At 42.8% G+C, this 16,328-nt stretch overlaps 1 protein-coding gene across 1 annotated transcript; it reads left to right on the top strand.

Annotated features, from left to right (window-relative positions):
* Positions 1-14,630, top strand: LOC115818963 (macoilin). The gene is made up of 11 exons (XM_030782486.1): positions 1-77; positions 4,239-4,380; positions 4,964-5,090; positions 6,404-6,527; positions 7,054-7,223; positions 7,920-8,364; positions 8,771-8,929; positions 10,272-10,442; positions 10,998-11,124; positions 12,928-13,102; positions 14,443-14,630. The coding sequence occupies exons 1-11, from the start codon at positions 1-3 to the stop codon at positions 14,628-14,630; spliced, it is 1,905 nt and encodes a 634-aa protein (XP_030638346.1).
* The last annotated feature ends 1,698 nt before the right edge of the window (positions 14,631-16,328 follow it).

The following is a 16,328-nucleotide window of genomic DNA, read 5'->3' as shown; positions in this document are numbered from 1 at the left end:
ATGAAGAAACGTTGTGTGGACATCAGCAGGTTACGAAAAATGAAGAGGATGAAAATACCGGAGAAGATTTCTGAGAGGTATGGTGCGGGGATGCATATGCTGGATGGAACTGCTTTGTTGCTAGGTTTTTTGTCATGTCCATTACTGTCATTAGGTTAACCTCTAGACTACTATCTCTGTCGTGTAGTAGACTGAGCCGTGCTGCATTCGGAATGTGATTCTGGACCAAAAGGGTATTGCGTTGCTCATACCCATTGCCCATAGCCTACTCTAGGCGTGAAGGAGGAATATTGATTATGAATTGATTAATTCATTCATTAGTGTTAATGGGGTTATTGCTGTCAAGATATAACGGCTAGGTTTTCATATGATCATGACTTCAGAGCTGCATCGCGTTCATTTTTCAAACGCGATCATTAAAACTGTCTCAGACACAGACATTTTGTATTGATCACAAGGCGATCTTGACTGTCAGTGTCACGAGACACAGCTGTGAGAAATATTTGTAGCTAACAAGTTGCACTGCCTCCATTGTTCCATAGATCTACTCTATGTCGCGCATATGAAATTAAGACAAGCGATGGTCAACAAAAGCGAAGTTGCAGACTTCTGTAGGCGTGTAGAGGTGTTCACTTTGTTTTGACGCATATGAAATTAGATAATTAACAATAGCGAGGCCGTAGACTGTCAAAGCACAGAGCTTTGACTTGGTTTCGCGCGTATGAGACTACGGTAACCGCTGTACAACAATGAGCAAACATTAGACTTTTGTAGTCTATCTCTAAGCTACTAACTGTCGCCTGAATAAATTAAAACAACAGCGCTTTCAGCAGAAATAATAATAATAATAATAGTAATAGTAGTAATAATAATAATATCTAATTTATTTGACTTTTCTGTTTTGTTTTTGCGAGAATGACATCGCTTATTAATTGGTCTTTGTAATATCGGCTTGCTTGCTTAGACCTATTTCTTAGATGAAAACTAATCTAACTTAAACAAGAGAAATACTAAAAACCTTACATTCGTGTAATTTACAGAAGAAAAAGCTGTTAAATTTGATTTGAGCTGCCAGATTTGGGGCCTTACTTTCTTAGGAAATCGCGGCTAAATTTTCTTTAAGCAGTTGCTTCGCTCGCCTCGTGAGGCATTGAATCGACTTAAGCTATAGGTACTGATGCATTAGATGAGAGGTTGCCATGGCTACCAAACACAAAGGCAGGATGTAATGTGCATGAAGGCAGAGACTGTGAACAAAGGAGTTGAAAACAATAGATATTTATAATGTCAATCATTGGTTGTACGCTGCGACGCCGCGGACCCCTGACTTAATTGCGCTTCTGTGTCTCTGTGTCTAGTCATTGTCTGTGACATCTGACGTGAACTCCGTAAACTGCACAGCGGATGTTTGTAAATGTTTCTCGTTGTCTCGGTTTTCCACTGACTTAACTCACGACGGGTTACACCTATACTGACACCAGTTACAGTTCACATGACACCGGAGTCTGCTTAACGTTATGGTCCCGATTGTAGCGGGACAATGACTCTAAAATTCTTTTCGTCTACTAATAGCATATTGATAATCCCTATTCTTTCTCGCCTTACGGTGTGCCGTGTCGTGGAGGGCTAACCGACATAGCCTGGACGTATAGCCTATGTAGACGTTACGTTAAATGAGGGACCTTCGTTTTACCTTCCGACTCGACTGCCAGACACTGAATTTAAATACAAACACGTTCCTGATGATCTGATATTTTATCCACGACTAATTATAAATAGGCCTACCAGTTCTTTTCGCAGTGAACGAAACTTTATGTGCTAAACGAAAGAGCCCCCCACCCCCCTCATTATTAGGCTATTATATTCCACTTGTTTTACCACATATTTGAAAATCTCAAAACACTTTAGGCCTACACAATTTCACTTTTTAAACATAGTTTTAATGAAATGAACAATCTTCTTCGTACGGGAAGCCTTGCTATTAGTGATGATTAATTGCAATTATTTATTGAACGTGCCCATGTCCGCGCGGGGAGTGGTGTGTCTGGGGATATTATCCGACCTATTCATTTTTTTTTTTGCCACAGCTAACTCTACCCCACGTCACATTAAGCTCCTGAAGAAAAGCTGACATATTCTCCGTCGGCTGTGTATAAAACCAGCGATAAAACCGCCGCTTTGTCCCGCTGCTGTGTCAGTGAAAGAGAACCACACAGGACCAGTCACATTAACTACAACGTGAAGAACCACTGGCCAGAAATATATATACTTTTATATATTTTATCACTCGTTTAAAAATGTACAAATTATTTATTTGTAAATTCAGTTTAAAATGTCAAACCGCCATTAATGATAAAATAAATCTTTGTAGTTTCTTATGCCTTTAAATATTTTTCATAGAGGAAGACTGTTTCTAAGGAACAATACTTGAAAATATATATATATATAAATGACCTAAATAAAAATACAAATATCTGAAAAAAGAGGGCCAGTCTTTTCAATCAGGCACCATCAGACATGTGGGTAAAAGGTAGAAGAGGCCTGTGTGCACCCTTTTAATACGCTGTTTTACAAGTGGACAGACTGGCAGCTGTTCTTCTCCCCCTAGAATGAATGGGATAATTCAGGCTTTGAAAAGGTAGATTATCCTTTAAAAAAAGAATTAACCATCTCTCATGTTCCACTGAACCAGACTGGCTTTGTTCTGGCCTCTTCTGCCGCCCTCAGCCTGCAGCCTGCTTCACATGTCCTGTGAGTAGGTATGACAGAAAACACACTGAATGTAATTCTACTCAGAAAATCAAAGGGGTTTGTTGGAACACTAAATGGGGCGGGAACTACGGGGGTACGGCCAATCATAGGGGTGGCCAGAGCAGTGACCACGCCCCTGCTCACAGAACAGGAGTTGATTTAATAATTACACACTTGGCCATAAGTGTCTGAATCAAGGAGGCTGGGTATGGCTGTCACATTTTGTACTCTTGTGTGTATGTCTTAGATCAGCTGGTCGTAAGACAGTCATTTAAACGTTAAGTCTTCAGTAAAAATGAGCTTCCTGTTTATCACCATAGCTTAATTCAACAAAAGATGATTAACTTTATCAAACACACTTTGTTGAGTTAGTTGTCACAATGTTGTGGTTAGATTGCCTGTATTTTTCCACGTGAGTAAAAAAAAATCATGCATAACTCTTTTGTTTTTGAATTTAGAGACACTGGATTAATCTTAACATGTGTGTGAGATAAACAGTACGGTAAGCTGAGGTGATGTGAATAGTTACTCAGTATAACAATAGACATTATAACAAGATTATATAGCAATGTAATAACAGACATTATAACAGTATTATATAACCAGATAATAATATACGTTATGGCAACATTACATAACAATATAATAATAAACATTATAACAATACTATATAACAATATAATAATTATATACATTATAACAATGTAACATAATATATAAGATGTGACCACCAAAAATGAGATGGTACATCTCCACCAAACAGTAGAAAATACAATTTAACAAAAGTTCGAATGACTGTTGAATGAACAAGTTGATTGAACCAAAATGTGGGAAAAAGTAAGAGTAACGAGATTAAATAAGATTAAATAAGATTAAATAAGATTAAATAAGATTAAATAAACTCCTTTAACCTAACGGAGGATTTCTGTCTTTAAACGAAGATATGGTTGGTGAACATCTGATGAGTTTATTCAAATGACCTGTGGTCACTTATCCCTCTAAGTTCAGTCAGTTGTTAGCATTTCAGCGCATATTTTGGGGGTGACTGAATGAATCCTTTCTCTTTGGATCTGTGGTCTTGACCGCCACCAGTCTCAGGGCTGGTTCTGCTGGCAGTGTTTTTGGGTCAGAACAATTCTTGCTGATGTTTCTCACAAACTCCTGGTTTAACACTCAAACAATGACTGCATGCCATAAGTGAAGAGCTGTTGCAATTTGTCATTACTATTGAGCATGTACATTTTTTAAAACCATCCAGCCAACGGCCATATGATTAAACTGTAATCAGCCTCACTCTCTCCCTCCTCTCTCTCTTTCTGTCTCTCTCTCTGTCTCTCTCCCCTCCACCCCCCTCTCTGTCTCTCTCTCTCTCTCTTTCTCTCTGTCTCTCTCTCTCTCTCTGTCTCTCTCTTTCTCTCTCTCTGTCTCTGTCTCTGTCTCCTTCTCTCTCTGTCCCTCCCCCTCTCTCTCTCTCTGTTGGTTTGCAGTGCATACACTTTTCTGAGGTTCATGGTGCTGTGGACAGTGGTCCTGTTGGCAGATTTCATTCTGGAGTTTAGACTGGAGTATCTGTGGCCCTGCTGGCTTTTCCTCGGAAGTGTCTACACGACGTTTCACTGCCACGGCCTGGTGAGTGTCCTGACCTTTTCCGCTTTTATTCCCGTGAAATAAGTCGCTGTGTGTATCAGTACATACAAGACCCAGACTGACTGCTCAGCCACCTTCTAACGCTGCCGGTTTCATAACGAGTTTTACCAAATCAGTCAAAACATAGTACTTACTCTGGTGTGCACAAAACCCGTGGGTTGACCCGTGACTGGAGTATGAATAAAACATCGAGTAAACACACTGGCTTATGTTCATTTTAATATTTCGCATTAATATTTGCATTCTGCCACAGGTCCAGACTTCTTTCCCACACTGGACTCATTTACTCACTCAGTGTGTATTTAATCAGACTGTGTTTAAATATCGTTTAGATTCTTTTTGTCTAAACATTTGTCTAATGCTTGTCCACTGCATATTAAATCTTCACATCCATTTTTAGAGTGGAACCAATGTTCATTTTTGCAAACATATTTCTTCTTTATTTCCATGTTGAAACCCATTAAGTCACTGTTTAATGGTAAATGTTATATGTAATAAAGATATAGACACTGTGTGTGAATGATTGAACGATGTCTCCGTAACTCTGAGCCGTTTTCTTTTGCAGATTATTTGCGTGGTTTTTGTGTGTGCTGCCTTTACTCTCGACATATTCTGTTTAATTTTCGTGCCTCTACACTGGCTGTTTTTCGCTGCCAGCACCTACGTCCTGTTCAACTACATATGGCACACAGGTAAAGTACAACCAATCAGAGTTTACATACTCTACACACAGGTAAAGTACAGCCAATCAGAGTTTACATACTCTACACACAGGCAAAGTACAACCAATCAGAGTTTACATACTCTACACACAGGTAAAGTACAACCAATCAGAGCTTACATACTCTACACACAGGTAAAGTACAACCAATCAGAGTTTACATACTCCACACACAGGCAAAGTACAACCAATCAGAGTTTACACACTCTACACACAGGTAAAGTACAACCAATCAGAGTTTACATACTCTACACACAGGTAAAGTACAACCAATCAGAGTTTACATACTCTACACACAGGTAAAGTACAACTAATCAGAGTTTACATACTCTACACACAGGTAAAGTACAACCAATCAGAGTTTACATACTCTTCACACAGGTAAAGTACAACCAGTCAGAGCTTACATACTCTACACACAGGTAAAGTACAGCCAATCAGAGCTTACATACTCTACACACAGGTAAAGTACAACCAATCAGAGTTTACATACTCTACACACAGGCAAAGTACAACCAATCAGAGTTTACATACTCTACACACAGGTAAAGTACAACCAATCAGAGTTTACACACTCTACACAAAGGTAAAGTACAACCAATCAGAGTTTACATACTCTACACACAGGTAAAGTACAACCAATCAGACACTACACAGAGACACTACACACAAGTAAAGCACAAAGATTCGCAATTTACATACTTCACACAGGTAAAGCTGAGACACTATAAACAGGTGAAACACAAACTTTCTGAGTGTACAGTCGCTATGCACAGGTGAAACACATACTTTCTGAGTGTACAGTCACTATGCACAGGTGAAACACAAACTTTATGAGTGTACAGTCACTATACACAGGTAAAACACAAACTTTCTGAGTGTACAGTCACTATGCACAGGTAAAACACAAACTTTCTGAGTGTACAGTCACTATGCACAGGTAAAACACATACTTTCTGAGTGTACAGTCACTATGCACAGGTAAAACACATACTTTCTGAGTGTGCAGTCACTATGCACAGGTAAAACACAGCGGCAGGATTTTAAACATGTCATCACAGTGGTCTGGCTTTGTCCTCCCTTTACTGCACTCACTCATATTCACATCAGCAGCGTTCATATGTCTTAGTATTAGTCATAAACATAACTGAAAACAAAGAGATAAATCATGAAAAATAAATGAATGAATATAAACATATCTAAAGATTGAAATGAATAAATATTTGAAAGCTGTTGTGTGGGGTTGGCCCGGTCCTGCCAGAATCTGAATGTGATTGTTTTCAGAGAAGGGGATCTGCGTCTCCACGCTGACTCTGTGGGTTCTGCTGGTTTACGCCGAGGCCTCTGTGAGGATGAGGGAACTGAAAACATCTCACACCAACCTGTCTCATCTGTTCGCTGCTCACTGGTGAGTTCACTCGCACACGGGAGGCTACGTTAACAGGCGCCGGCTGAAGGTGCAGCTTTTGTGACGGGTTTTCTATGTAAACACACGGACGTGTGTCTTCGGTTTAACGCGCTGGAACTTCTGCTTCGATGAGCGAGTAAATGAGCGTATCTTTTAATACATGAAACCCAGCTCTGGCTAACGTCACCTTTACATGACCTCTCCGTCAGCCACAAGTCTCCTAGCAACACTCAGATTTTTTATTTTAGAGACACAGCTAATGAAAAAACAGACAAAATTCTGTCCTAGATGATATCCATCAAAATGCCAAGGATTTCTGTTGACAGAACACCAAAAGTACATTCACAAAAAGTCATGTTAGATCTATAAAAACCGTTAAACATGGATCAGAGGTCACAGAGAGCCCTACGGGTCAGTGAAGAGGCGTCTGCTGTTGTTTTTATTTTTCTTTATTTTTCTGATTTGTGTTGTATGTGTTACTGTTCTCACACAGTGACCTCCTCCTGTCTCTCTCTCTCTCTTACAGCATTGGCTACCCAGTGGTGTACATGGGCTTGGATGTGACGTGCTACTTCACCAGTGTCTTTAAGCTGCGCTCGCAGAAAGCCATTCAGAACGAGAACAGTTTTCACCTGCATCTCCTGCAACAGTCTCTACCTCCAGACATGACTCTCTACCCAAAGCTTGTCCCAGAGAGCAAAGACAGTGAGTACTGGCCAATTTCCCCCATTACCCCCCCGTTCTCCCCTCCCCACCAGCCGGGGGTGGGCGCGGACATCCACGCGTCTCTTCAAGGGCCGTCTCTTTTCACCAGACCACAGAGGACTGTTCCGTGAGAGTGTAGCGTGTGTGTAGGTTCTCTCCATGCTCCCCGGGCCTGTTCAGCGCTAATCGCACGGCCTTGACCACTGAGTGGCAGGCAGTGCGTCAGTGATAGGGGAGATTGCCTCCTGCTGGTTTCCCGCCCACAAACACTACCAATCATGTCCGTGTGTAGCCACAGCTACTGGAAATCAAACTGGATTCTCTGGGGTGGGCTGGTGCCTTTTCCGCTGTGCCACCCGCGCAGATGGAACTGTTTTGAACAGTTTCAGTGTAATTCGTTCAGTGTAATTCGTTCAGTGTAATTCGTTCAGTGTAATTCGTTCAGTGTATTTCGTTTTAGCTTTGCTCATTCTTCAAAAATGTAGGTTGCACCCTCATCGTGAAAATGTTCCATTCACATGTCATTCTGAATCTATAAAAATTCTGTCGTAAAAATGGCAACATGTCCGCGCTGATAGCGTTATAAATGTGTGCATTTTTCAGTAGCACGTTGGCTGAAAATGGGGTTTTGCTGGAGATTAGGATCTTTTCTCAGATTCTGGCTCCTGTTGTGTTTCACGCCGTCAGATTCGAAGTGGAGGTCCAAACCCGAGTCCTCTCAGTACCAGTGCGCTCACGACGCTGCTGTGTGGGAGGAGCGGCGGAGCCCGGGCGAATGCCACCAGATTCACAGGCCACAGGCCAGGACGGAGAGAGACGTAGAAGAAGCCAAGCCCAAGGATCCGAACCCCCACCCTCCTGCGGCCAGACGGCAGGGCAGCGAGCTCCCGGCGGGCAGCCCCGTCACGCCCAAAACCCCCGAGAACACGCTAAAGGAGGACCAGGGCGGGAAAACCCAGAGACAGTCCAAGAGTTCCCCGCCCAAAGTGCAAAAGACTTTAACAAACGTCAGCACGGGAAAGGGGGAGAAGAAGCCAAAGGCCCCCAAACCCGTCAGCACGACCACGGATTTCGACAGGTCTTCCACTGGCCAGCTCAGTCCTCCCAACCCCCACGCTGAGCAAATGTCAAAGTACGTTTGGGTTTATTTCAGTTCATTTGCACTTGTTTGTCAGCTGGTAAAATCATAAACAGACAAACGCAGGGGGAGAATAATAGTATGGATTTATCAAACCTGTTCTGGTACCATGAGCATCTCTACCATTCAGTGTCTCTGTGCTAACACTGTCAGAAAGAGAGAACGTCACTGAAACCTAAATGAAAACATGTTATTGACCCTGTGTGCAGTAAAAGTCTTTTATGCTGTTGGTTGTGACCTGTATGTGACCTGTAGTTGACCTGTAGGAGACCTTTATGTACATGTCATATGTTTTCAGAACGTGTTAACTCCACAGCTGTAGATAGCGTTCTTGTTGTTGTTGTTGTTGTTTTTTTCTCCCACCCTGTGCTCACTCTCTGGTTCCCCGCGGCCCCTGCAGGCTGGAGCAGGAGCTGCGCAGACTGAAGGGGGAGTTGCAGGTGAGCAGACAGAGCGAGCAGGAGCTGCGCAGTCACGTCTGCAACCTGACCAACAGCCAGAGCAGCCTGCGACCCGAGGTCTCGCTGCTCAGACACGCCAACCAGCTGCTACAGAGCAAGTGAGTGACTCTGACCGTCCGGCGACACGCGAGCCGCGGGCGCGTTCAGGAGAGAGCAGGTTTAGCCCGACTCACTGGCCACACGGAGGCTGTGAAGGAGCTTTTGTTTAGTTCATTTGTCTTTTGAAAAACATGAATCTGTAAGCGATGATGCTATAAACCTCTTTCCTTTGATATCTAAAATAAAATCCTCAATCACACAGGCAGTGTAAACGCTTTCCAGTAAATCCACACTGTCTGTGTGTGCTCATTGAAAATTCACCTTTGGGAAGGAGACAGAGACAGAGACAGAGACAAAGACAGAGAAAGAGACAAAGACAGAGACAGAGACAGAGACAGAGACAGAGAAAGAGACAGAGACAGAGACAGAGAAAGAGACAGAGACAAAGACAGAGAAAGAGACAAAGACAAAGACAGAGACAGAGACAAAGACAGAGACAGAGACAAAGCCAGAGAAAGAGACGAAGCCAGAGACAGAGACAGAGAAAGAGACAGAGACAGAGACAGAGACAGACAGAGACAGAGACATAGACAGAGACAGAGACAGAGACAGACAGAGACAAAGACAGAGACAGAGAAAGAGACGAAGCCAGAGACAGAGACAGAGACAGAGACAGAGACAGAGAAAGAGAAAGAGACAGAGACAGAGACAGAGGCAGAGACAGAGAAAGAGACAGAGACAGAGAAAGAGACAGAGGCAGAGACAGAGAAAGAGACAGAGACAGAGACAGAGAAAGAGACAGAGACAGAGACAAAGCCAGAGAAAGAGACAGAGACAGAGACAGACAGAGACAAAGACAGAGACAGAGAAAGAGACGAAGCCAGAGACAGAGACAGAGACAGACAGAGACAAAGACAGAGACAGAGAAAGAGACAGAGACAGAGACAGAGACAGAGACAGAGACAAAGACAGAGACATAGACAGAGACAGAGACAGAGACAGACAGAGACAAAGACAGAGACAGAGAAAGAGACGAAGCCAGAGACAGAGACAGAGACAGAGAAAGAGAAAGAGGAAGAGACAGAGACAGAGACAGAGACAGAGAAAGAGACGGAATGGCTAGAGGAGACACTGCAGACCAGTTGTCTCCAAAAATCCTGTAATTTTGTCCTAATGATGGGCTTTTGTTGAAGTGTTTGTTCTGTCTAATGCAAATAATCTTGAATGTCACGTTTCTCATGCATCTTCAGTGTCATTAAAGGCTTCGTGCCAGGTTAGATTTTATCAAAACAAAACCAAACAAAACAAAAAAAGAAAACTGTTCAGGGCACAGGGTCCTGTAAAGATAGGAAATGTTGCCTGAGGTTTGTTTATGAGTCTGGTTTGCTTGGTCTCCTCCAGGATTCTGTGTCTGACAAAGTCTAGACAGAAAGACAAGCAGGCCACGGCCATCCTGGAGAAGAAGACTCGTCTGGAAACAGAGACCAGAGCAGCTGTGGAGAAACAAATTATAGAAATTCGAGCCCACAAACTCGACGAGTCAGCCATCTTGCTCCACGATGCACCAAACAGGTATAACAACAAAACAACACATGCAAAAACAAAAAACAGAAAGACACACAGACACACACACACACACGCATACGCCCACACACACACATACACACACACAGACACAGACACATACACACTCACACACACGCACACACACACACACACACACACCCACACAGACACACACACACACACACACACACACACACAGACACATACACACACACACACACACACACACACACACACCCACACAGACACACACACACACACACACACACACACAAACACACTTTTTCTGTCAATGCAGCACCACCATGCTGTAGCTTGGTCAGTGCTTATGAAATACATATTTGACCTATTTTTACATTTTTCATTTCATCACTCAACACATAAATTATTCACTTTTTAAGTTGGGAGCTTATAAAGCTAACCAGACGTCTTTAAATTTTCCTGAGTTTGATATATGGGTATGCTATGTTTCTTTCTGTGTGACCAAAAACCTTACCTCTGAAAAAAAAAAAAAATTGTACCCTCGGCTCAAAATTCTGTATTTTTTCTTCCATCCATTAGGCAGGAACAGAGTGAAACCCAAGCGTTAAAGAAAAAAGCTAAAGATCTAGAGACAGAATACGAACAGCTGCAGCTGGATTATCAGGGGAGAGAGGCGCGGGTTCTAGCTCTAGAGAGTGAAGTTGAGGTAACAGTCCAGTTCCCAGAGGCTCTGGATTTTGGTTACATCTGTGATGTTTTGTGTGGTTTGTGTGTTTACGTGGTCTGTGTTTGACGTCTGTGGGTAAAGTGGTATTGATGGCAGTTTGTGTCTCTTGTTGCGTTTTGGCTTGAACAGTAAGGGAGACGCGAGTCCATTGTGTTTGCTAGTGCTGCACGACTGTGTGTGTGTATCTCAGTTCCTGGTGGTCATATCTTTTGTTTGTGGTGAATGGTCTGTAAAAGTGATGTGAACTTAAAGCATGCTGAGAAATACACAGTCTCTCACGAAACACCACAGGACAAAAATTTAAAATTCGCCGCGCACGCAGCGCACCACAACACTGAACGTGTAAATAAACCTTTTCCACAGACTTTTAAAGTCGCTCTATTACTGTCATAGGAAGGGGCTTAGTCATGGAACCTGACAGACCCTGAGTTTAAGAATTCAGCTGATAAACCTGTTTATTTAATTAACAGAGAACAAATTGCCAGAAAACCGATCAGTAAAGAGATCATTAGACTTTCTCTTTTTCTTTGGGGTCCTCCCAAAAATTCCCTCTGTATGTCCTCATATTCCCATTTTTTATTCCCAACACACGTGCTCCTCACTCACTCTTCAGCGTCAGTCTCTGAACATGCTGAGTTAAAGTGGACCGTGACCAAAAACACAGAAAGAATCATTTATCGGGTCTTTTTCGCCCCGTCGCAGTCGAAGTCCTTGATCGATCCTGAATGACTGTCCATCCACCACTGCAACACATTGAACCTCAAACTGCTCCACTGTTCTGCATTTCGATTTCTTTATTTCTTCTCCCATTCGATTTCGAATGCCCAGATAACCAGAGACATCTGCTTGTCACCTCTGCTCGAGCAGCACACACCTCCTCAGGTGCGTCTGTTAAAGGTGTGACACACACATTGGTTCTTCTCACACTATTGCTGTGTCAGGACCTCGCATGTAACTGACCAAGAGCCCACAGATTAGCAAAAAACAGAGAGAGTGACCCTGGACTTCCAACCTGCCACAGGGAACATGGTCAACTGTGTTCCCTCACACGCTGCAGGGATTCAGACCTTGAATATTGGATGTAGGGCTTAACTCTGAACAAACACTTAGTTTATTACAGAACCGTGGATTAAGAAGGCAGTATTTAAACAGGTGTATTACAGAACCCTGGATTAGTAAAGCAGTATTTAAATAGGTGTGTTATAGTACCCTGGATTAAGAGTACTGTACTTAAACAGATGTATTACAGAACCCTGGATTAAGAAGGCAGTATTTAAATAGGTGTGTTATAAAACCCTGGATTTATAGTACTGTACTTAAACAGGTGTATTACAGAGCCCTGGATTAAGAAGGCAGTACTTAAACAGCTGTATTACAGAGCCCTGGATTAATAGGACGGTACTTAAACAGGCATATTACAGAACTCTGGATTAAGAAGGCAGTATTTAAAGAGGTGTGTTGTGGAACCCTGGATTAAGAGGCCAGTACCTAAACAGGTGTGTTACAGAACACTGTACTCAGAGGGCACTGTCATATCTGGGCGCGTCACTCAGGAGACCTTAAGATTTCTCCATTTCATCTTGAAAGCAATGTCACCTTTAAGCGAGCTATAGATAATTAAAAGGAAAACCATTCACAAAAATCAGTTTGGGGATCAAAGATGCAGTTCATGCTGCTAAATGTTGAATTCCACACCTTTTTTTTTTTCTTTTTTTTTTTGGGTCTTTCTCTGTTCTTTGTCTTTCTGTCCCACCTTCCCTGTTCACCTGCGTTCTCTCCTAGGCTCTGCAGAAGCATCGCTGCATGGGGCAGGAGGCAGAGGCCCTGCTGTCTGCTCTCTCTGCTCTGCAGGACAAGGCTCAGCACCTGGAGTACAACCTGAGCGCGGAGACCCGCCTCAAACTGGACCTCTTCTCCGCACTGGGTGACGCTAGGAGACAACTGGAACTGGCTCAAGGTTCGTAATCAGGGCCTCCTACCTTCTGAGGGGTTAGTCAAGCTAAGTTCTGCCTTTTAAATCTCTCAGTACAAAACTGAGTGGAGCACACACGGAGCACATGCTTGTCTTAATAGTTAAGGAGAGAACTGTGTCTTTATTAACTCGTAAACAATCAATGGTATCTTTCTGTCCAAATGAATCTATGACACTAAGAGAAATGTAAACGAACATTCAGCTCAAAGTGTGTGTTAGCTTTTCCCTTGGACAAGTGTCTCCTGGAACATGTCAGGAGCTGTGTTCAGCCTGTAATGGTCACCCATTAAAATATATATAAATATATATGTTTTAATATGTCTATTTTTTTCCGTTCCTTCCTTGTATTCTCATTTGAATGTCTGTTTATAAAATTGCCTTAATAATAAACAGACAGTTGGAGGATGGGACTTTCAGACAGCCTGCAGTAAAAGAAAAAAACACGGGAAAAGGACTAAGGTCCCATCTATTGGCCTGCCAATCAGTTGGAGGTGTTGGTGGGATGGGACAAGTTTTTTTAGGTACTGCCAGCAGGTTAGGAGGAGGCAGAAGCGGCACAGGCGAGAGGCGGCATCACCTTTTGATTATGGTTGGACACCCTTTGTGTTGATACGGGGCGCACATGCGAAGGATTACTGTTTTTTTTTTTGTTGGCGTGGACGCACGCAAGCGATCTTTTTTCACCTTTTGGTCCTTTTTCCTTTTTTTACCTTTTGTGGGGCAAAAAATCCTGGAAGCGGTCGCCAACCTGGTACAGACGGGTGAGACACGGGGTTTTTAAACAGGACCGCAGTGTCCCAATCGGAGAGGTGTAAGCGTATCATTGGTCGGTACGCTGCCGCGGGAGAGACTATTCAAAGACCTGTGCGCTTTGCGAAATTACAATGTATATAATGTAAATCATGAACTTTTGTTGGGGAAGTGTTGTATGATTGTATGGTGATGTCTGTTTGTCGGTCGGGTGCACTTTATAAAATAACATTAGCAGTCATTGGTACGCTCTTCTTCTTTCTTTCGGGATAAATGTATGGTGGGGGATTTATCGATCTGTAAACGGATAAATTCAAATCTGTTGTAAATACGGTCAGTTCAACGGAGGTTTGTGTGTATACTAATATGGTTTGTGTTCTTACTGTGATTTTAAAGAGTACAGCATAGTTTTTGTTATCGCCAGCAGCTGTAGTATAGGCAAATAGTCCGCCCAGACCTTTTATGCGTTTGTAGCCCCTTTCTATTCGGAGAGATAGAGAGCGTTCGTTACAAGCCCTCCTGAGGTAATCTGAGCTCCTCTTCTCTTTTAACTGGGTTTCACTTTCTCCCCGCAGTGAGGGTGGCCAAGCAGGACCGGGAAATCGCGGAGATGAAACAGAAGATCGCGGAGGTGATGGCTGTCACTCCGGGGATGTCTTACGTGACCCCGAGGACGTCTGTGCCACAGTACCTCAAATTCCTCAACTCCGAGCGCTACATGCTCAGCCCACGGGCTCTCATGTACCAGTGTCTTAAGAAGTAGACGAACAAACAAACAAACAAACAAACAAACAAACGGTTTTTCCATGGACGTTGCTGAGTTGACTCATCCCTGCCTATGACTGTAACAAGGGGAGAAATCTGGTCTTACTGTCCTGAATCTGAGTGAAGCGGAAAACCTCAGCTCTGGCTGTGCCCTGACCGTGTGTGTGTGTGTTCTGAGACGCCCATAGACTCAGACAGTGGGAAACACTCAGTCGATTTTTCTCAATCAGTGGTTCCAGTGAAAACCAGTTTAACAGAATGGATGAGTGGTGCTAAAAATTAAAATACAACAAAATCCTTGACTTGCAAGGTTTGAATTTTTTTGTTAAATGAACCTCTGGGTACTTCTGCACTTCCTCCTTCTATAGAAAAAGTGCTAATTTTGAAAACAAAAAGGAAAAAAAAAAGAAGTTTGATTGTATTTGTTCGTTACGTTCATGGAGGAGACAGCGCAGAGCCGGTTTGACCGTTCAGTCAACGTGTGTAAACCAAACTCGTGGCACTGAAGTGTGTCACGAACTGCAGCCATTTTTAAAGACTTCAGTTGCCTTCTCAGAAACGTCTACATCACTGGTCACCCCGGAGGCAAAACAGGAGACGGGAAATGAGGAGGAACCTGTCCGAGCTGGGGATCCTGGCTGTGACACACTGAATCAAAAAACAGCAATTGTAACAACTGTAAAATGAAAATTGTATTAAAAATGAGTGTGTGATAATACGGCGGCGTTTCCGATTAAACTCGACCGCGGAACAAAACCGATCAGTGATTGGGTAGCGTAGATAATCTTGTGTTTTAAGGAGCGAAAGGTCATTGAAAGGTCACCGGGCTCTCTCTCTCTTTTGAGACATAATATCCTGAGCCCGTCGCCTGATGTTATGCCAAAATACAATATTTCATCAGTCGCAATTTATCCATCCATCCATCCATCCATCTAAATCTAATGTAAGGTTTCTGTAAAAGTTCTGTGATTAACTAAGTGCTATGTTCTGCTCTCTCTCTCATGGTCCTTTTTTGACTTTGACGATGGACCACTGAATTACTTTCCTAAGTGTTTATACTTTTTCACCTAGACCTGTTGTCATGCAGTTGGTTTTTCAATGTTACCTGGGTGTTTTTTAACAAAAAATATTTTTGGCTTTTGTGTACTTTTCATTAAAAAAAAAAAAAGAAAGAAAGAAAGATAAAAAAAAAAAAAAAAAAGAGGGTGGGGTTTAATTTGGTAATTCTTCGTCTGTGCGCATGCCGTTTTATAAGCGATGGTATTGTTAGTCGTGGTTTGGGATTGAGGAGGGGAAAAGGGAACTGACGTTTTTTGCAGTACGTTTGTGCAAGGGCTCAGATTTTCTTCCAACATTTTTTTTGGAATTAAGAATAAAACAATTTTCCACGACCGCCTTTGCTTACGTTTTACTTTGTCCAAACAGTGATGACAGTTTGACAGGGTGCACAGGGTGTTTTATCCAGAAAAAGCTAAACAGATTTGTCATTTTAAGAATGACTGAAAGAGAACTCCGTGTTTGCACTACTGTATTTTATGGATTTGTGGGTTCATCTGTGTCATGCAGGTGTGGGAGTCCATATAGGACTGTATATGGTGTCTGGTTCTGGTAGGTTCCTCACAGTGAGGCTCTGGGTCGGCCGTCAGTGCCCCCGTGTGTTCAGTGACACAGGAGAACGAGGGGGGTTTTAACCGTT

This window comes from Chanos chanos, chromosome 8, assembly GCF_902362185.1.
Source record: "Chanos chanos chromosome 8, fChaCha1.1, whole genome shotgun sequence".
Lineage (NCBI taxonomy): Eukaryota > Metazoa > Chordata > Actinopteri > Gonorynchiformes > Chanidae > Chanos > Chanos chanos.
The sequence above is the reverse complement of the archived record's forward strand: the minus strand, read 5'-3'. Positions and strand labels throughout refer to the sequence as shown.

Coding starts and splice junctions, on each gene's coding strand:
- LOC115818963 (XM_030782486.1), top strand. CDS start 1: ATGAAGAAACGTTGTGTGGACATCAGCAGGTTACGAAAAATGAAGAGG. Junction 78..4,238: donor CCGGAGAAGATTTCTGAGAG/GTATGGTGCGGG, acceptor GTTGGTTTGCAG/TGCATACACTTTTCTGAGGT. Junction 5,091..6,403: donor CAACTACATATGGCACACAG/GTAAAGTACAAC, acceptor GATTGTTTTCAG/AGAAGGGGATCTGCGTCTCC.